At 39.4% G+C, this 6,000-nt stretch overlaps 1 protein-coding gene across 1 annotated transcript in view; it reads right to left on the minus strand.

The window, feature by feature from the left end:
• mRpS35 (mitochondrial ribosomal protein S35) overlaps positions 1-3,911 on the minus strand; it is a 32,210-nt gene extending 28,299 nt beyond the window's left edge. Inside the window, exon 1 of the mRNA XM_083127390.1 lies at positions 3,703-3,911. Within this exon, the coding sequence (XP_082983516.1) occupies positions 3,703-3,826 (124 nt within the window). The 5' untranslated portion in view covers positions 3,827-3,911. The remainder of the gene's footprint in view (positions 1-3,702) is intronic.
• Between the last annotated feature and the right edge of the window lie 2,089 nt (positions 3,912-6,000).

Consider the following 6,000-nt stretch of genomic DNA (forward strand, 5'->3'; position numbering starts at 1 on the left):
AGCCGGGAAATGTCTGTAACTCACTTATTCTGTAATTGTTGACATTTGTACTTACCTATTCTTAATTACGAAAGATTGTTTAACAAGGGATTTCGCTTTTTTTTTTAACGAAATTAGTATCTATTGTCAACATATCGAGTAATTATTGTTCATTCTTTTCTCACTTCTTGAACATGCAAAATGGCGGGCAAATCATGATTAGAGCTGTGTTTCAAACGGCAAAGCAGTGTTTCAACCTTCTTAACAGAAAAATTCCTGCATAGCTCCGAAAACTATTCCCGCATAGCCTTAAAAACCATTCGGGATAGTATGACCATCCATGAATATCTCCAAAAACCATTGTGGATCGTATAACCATCCACGAATAGCCCAAAATCCATTTACGATAGCCCCACACACCATCACGGTAAGGTTAGGTTAGGTTGCTTTAGGTTGGGCAATATAGTGAAAGAACTGTGTTTTTGGAAACACTTACCGGGGATTACGTCATCAGATGCTCGCAACATCCGGTTCAAGTACATGGATGGAAATGCAAGCAACAGCTTTCGTGCATCGGACGGACATTATAGAAAAATACATGGTAACAGTAGTATAAGTCGGAGACGGATTTCTTAAAATTTACAGGAGAAAAGACGAGAAAGTACTTACGGAATTGTGTTCTTGAGGACTTTCTGAAGCCGGAGATATTTTCTTTTATAATCGTGCTACGTATTTTGCCTGTAAATAAGGTATTTTTCGTCAATCATGCATCTCAGTTGTGCGATAGCTCGTGCCGCCATTACCGTCGACTACGTGAATCAAATGTTCCGTGCGTTTGGTTATGTAACTCCCTCACAGTGTAGCAACCACGCGGAAGTTTGACAAGATGACGTGTGAGAGTTTTTTTTTTCTAATTTAAGGTAAGACTAGTTTACGTCCTTTTCGTAAGGAATATGTGTCATATATCGTTGGAAAGCTTATTTTATAAGGAATTCAACAACATAAATCCCAAAGCGAGCAAAAATTTCCTGAAGGAGTAAATCGAGAAAAACCAATGTTGTCCGGATATGCACAATTGAACGTACTGAGGTATTTTTTAGATGATGAAGCACATATTTAGGGGTGAAATGAGTGATAATGGAACCTAACCTAACAGGCCTAACCTAACCTCGTAGGCATACCTCGACCCCGTGAATGGATAGTGGGGCTATCGTGAACAGAAAGTGTAAAAAGAAAAAGGTACTTACCCGCACCGCGAACGCAAAGAAGCAATCACCATGCAGATAAGGACGTAAAGTAGAGTCTAGCCTCAATTTTCGCTTAAAAACCTTTTGTGAATAGTTTGTGCGGCATTTATTGGTTCATAAGTTTGGAAACACTGCACATCAGCTGACGATAGACAACGTGAGTCAAGATTTTACCGCCGAATTAGCAACGACCAATAAATGATTATAATGTTAAAAGTAACGTGTTTTTCATGGAAAAAAAGTTATGGCCAGCTTGAAAAATCTTCCGCTACGCATATGAGGTAAGTAGCAATGATTTTTATTTGAAAACAACCGAGTTTTATGTGTCTCCGGATTATACTACTGTTACCAAATACATGATTTAGCGGCCAAATACATTGAAAAATGCGAGAAAACACTTCTACGATCTTCCGAAATAAACAGAAACTCAATTCCGTAAGTACTTTCATTAAAATTTCGGTAACCACCAAACGTCTCTAATTCCCTTATTTTCGTATTTTTCACATTGATACTTACATATTCTGCATTCGTAAGGATTCTTCTATTTCGCGTTTCGTTTTTTGCAGGAAAATAATTTCAATTTTCGAAATATCGAGTATTTTTATTTTGTTCGCTTTTGCTTGCGTTACACGCGATATGGCGGAGAAATCTTGACTAGCGTAGTCCATGATCAGTGGTTATGCAGTGTTGCACCCTTCTTCATAGAAAAATACCTACTTTCGTGTTACTGATTTTGTATTTTTTCCAGGTTCGAAAACTCCACGAACCATGCACGGCAAGGTTAGGAAGGTTCTGTTAGGTTAGGAAACATAGTTAAATTTGTTTTTCAAAATTAGATTTTTTTTTTTCGGGTTCGAAACCCCCACGAACCATTCATAAATAGCCCCACAAACCATTCACGGATAGCCCCACGAACCATTCACGGATAGCCCCACGAACCATTCACGGATAGCCCCACGAACCATTCATAAATAGCCCCACGAACCATGCACGGCAAGGTTAGGTTAGGTTCTGTTAGGTTAGGAAACATAGTGAAATTTGTTTTTCAAAATTAGATTTTTTTTTCGGGTTCGAAAACCCCATGAACCATTCACGGATAGCCCCACGAACCATTCATAAATAGCCCCACAAACCTTTCACGGATAGCCCCACGAACCATTCATAAATAGCCCCACGAACCATTCACGGATAGCCCCACGAACCATTCATAAATTGCCCCACGAACCATTTACGGATAGCCCCACGAACCATTTACGGATAGCCCTACGAACCATTCATAAATACCCCCACGAACCATTCATAAATAGCCCCACGAACCATTCATAAATAGCCTTAGAGATACTGGGCGAAAGGGGGGGTTATAACCCCCATCAACCTCACATTGAGCACGCCACTGATCCTGTGCACGTCATGTTGTCGCAAGTTCGTAATCAGAAATGATGAACAGTAACTCACGTTTATTTACGTTCTAGAACTGTTACACAGTTACAAAACCGCGTATTTGGAAACACTGATCGGTTGTTACGTCATGAAACGCTCGCAAATATTTGGTTCACGTAGTAGACGGACATCAAGGGAACAGCTTTCGTGCATCGGAGTGACATTAATATCGAAAATTACATGATTTACCGGCAAAAAAATTTCAATGAGGTGAAAACAAACTTCCAAGACCTTCCTAAAGTATAAATAAAGCCATTTCGGTAAGTACCAGGTGGTTATAATTAAAGTGACGGTGTTCAGAGTGGTACAGCACGGGCTGTAATGAGAGTAGCAGTCTGAAACTTCGTAGATATGCTAATGAAGCAATGCGCTCGCGAATTATGCCAAAAAAAAAAATAGTTCCAATTCTCGCCACCAGGGTAAAAACGGCGCTGTAAGCAGTCAAAACGTGGAATTTTCCATAACTCTGACGTCAAAGTCGGTGAAATTGCCTAACCATTGTGTGAGCTCCCTGGTTGTTGTTGGTGACGCTTGTTGCTTTTTCCTTTAGTAATGTTCATGTAATTCGAATAGTGAAATTGTAGCGATATTTTATTACAAAGAGTATTGTTTTCTGCGATTTATAGTGTTTTTCCTGTAACTATACCAAGTTTTGACTGCTTACAGCGCCATTTTTTACCCTGGTGGCGAGAATTGGTATTTTTTTTTTCTTTTTTTCATAATTCGCGAGCGCATTGCTTCATTAGCATATCTACGAAGTTTCAGACTGCTACTCTCATTACAGCCCGTGCTGTACCACTCTGAACACCGTCACTTTAATTATAACCACCTGATACTTTCTCCTGTAAAAATGAAGAAATACGTTTTGGGGATACGACAATTTTACCCTCGGAATTAAACAACCGTAACTTGATTCAGAAACTGTGCTTCCCCGTACAGCACAAACAACCTTTGTTCTTCGAAATATATTCAAACGCATGCGTAAAAAAAGGGTGGACAGTATTACATTGGGCATATTTCTCCACACAAATCTTACCGGTTTCTTCCTTTGCCTTTGGAGCCTGTGACATTTTGCAAGCTGCAATACGCAAGCACACATTATCACTTTCCAAACACAGTCTATATACTTGTGAACTACATATCCTTGTAAATGCTGCCATCGTTTTTAAATAAAAAAAATTAATTTGACGATGGCATGAATTTTACCACTAACTACAAAGGCGCTGTACCACTTCACTAACAAACATTAGCTGCTGCTGTTATAGGTTTGATTAACTGCCCATTACCGAAGTATAACAACATGAATAAAATCGTTGCAGGAAATGAGATATACTTGTTCTGACTAAAGCTTACAAACTAGCCAGAATTGTATGTAATATAGACTAAAGTAATGCAATTTAATGAGAAATGTGTAATTTAAAAAGTGTTGATATTACAGTCAACTGACGTCCAATTTTTAACAATTTGTAACACCCACTCTGTTATTGCACTCGAAAGCAATGATCAATTCTACAGATCACGGAAAAGCACGAATAATCACAGGCAGGCACGTATCCAGAGGGGGGGCTTAGGGGGCTCAAGCCCCCCCCCCGAAAGTTTTAGGTTTACACTAGATAAAATTAGGTTTTTGGTTTCTTGTGGTGTGAAATAAAATAATGTGACAATAATTTAAGGAGAGAAATAATTATCGAGGCAAGACGGAGAATGTTCTGTAACCCTGTTATTGATAATAGCACGTATCCAAGATGGGCCACAGGGAGCTCGACCCTCTACCCAGGAAATTTTTCAGTTCACGTTAGATAAAATTAGGTTTTTGGCTTCTTGAAAAATGTGAAAATAATGTAAGGAGTGAGATAATTATCGAGGCAAGATGGAAAATGTTTTATACCTCTGTTATTGTTAATAGCACGTATCCAAGGTGGGGATGAGATGGCTCGAGCCCCCTCCCCCTTCAGGAAATTTCAATTTACACTAGATAAAATTAGATTTTTGGCGTCTTGAATAATGTGAAGATAATAAATTTATAAATCTGAGAGAAATAATTATCGAGACAAGACGGAGAGTGTTCTATAACCTTATTATTGTCAATAGCACATATCCAAGGTGGGAATCAGGAGGATCGAGCCCCCTTCAGGAATGTTTTCTGTTTACACTAGATAAAATTAGGATTTTGGCTTCTTGAATGATGTGATGATAATTTGGGAGAATAATTATCGAGACAAGACGGAGAATGTTCTATAACCCTGTTATTGTTAATAGCACGTATCCAAAGTGGGGTTGAGGTGGCTCGCCCCCCCCCCCCGCAGAAATTGTTTTTATTTTACACTAGATAAAATTAGGTTTATGGCTTTTTGAATAATGTGACGATGATTTAAGGAGATAGACAATTATCGAGGCAAGACAGAGAATGTTCTATAACCCTGTTGTTGATAATATTGCACGTAAACTTTTCTTGCGCTTTCGGTGTTGTCGCAGCGCACTTGAGCACTATGTAGAGACTTGTCAGCATTTGGAAGCTGCACAACAAAGGTAGCGCCACACGTAGGGCGATCGTTGTAATTTCTAATCTCTGGAAGGCGGGAGAGGGTACGTTCTTGAATGAGAGAAGGAGTCAACTACTGGCAATATTAACGAATCATTTTATCTGCGGAACGTTCTAGAATTTTTTTCTTCTGTGGTCAACAAGAGCTACTACTTCGAGGTGACAATGACAGTGGCCTAATAAGGGAGATTTCACACCATGTCGCCTGAGAATTTCACAAGTCGAAATTAATTTTGTGCGGCCTTTTGTGTCGCTACGATGTGAAACGTTGCTGTTGATTGGCCCATTCCAATCGACATGTATCGCGTGTCCCTTCGGTTTGAAACCTTCCTAAGTCTTGAAAATCCAAGTCACAAGGATGGAAAGTTAGGGCCTTGTTAAGGTTAGGTGTGAAGGCAGACGACAGCACCCTAAAGGATCATATTCAAACCTGCAGGAAGAACGCATCTTGCTTCAATCTCCAATACGGAATGATAAAAACTTCTGGTGAGTTGATTTTAAAAAATGTGTCCGAGATAAAGAGAGGCGTGCCCAGGATTTTCGGAAGAGAGAGGGGTTACGCATATTATTTTTTGGTGGTCATTCCTGATTTAGCCATTTTTTCCCTGTCTTTGACGTTCCTCTTTTTTTTTTTTAAAAAAAAAAGGAATACTGGGTCAAATGGGGTTATGACCTCACCAACCCTTCCTTGGGCACGTGACTGGAGATAAATAAGTAAGCACTTGATCATACCGGGAGACGAAACATTAGATGTGTTGCGAACGGAAGGGTTTTCACTGTGCATTAATTGTT

This window comes from Lepisma saccharinum, chromosome 8, assembly GCF_977018435.1.
Source record: "Lepisma saccharinum chromosome 8, izLepSacc3.1, whole genome shotgun sequence".
In the NCBI taxonomy this organism is placed as follows: domain Eukaryota; kingdom Metazoa; phylum Arthropoda; class Insecta; order Zygentoma; family Lepismatidae; genus Lepisma; species Lepisma saccharinum.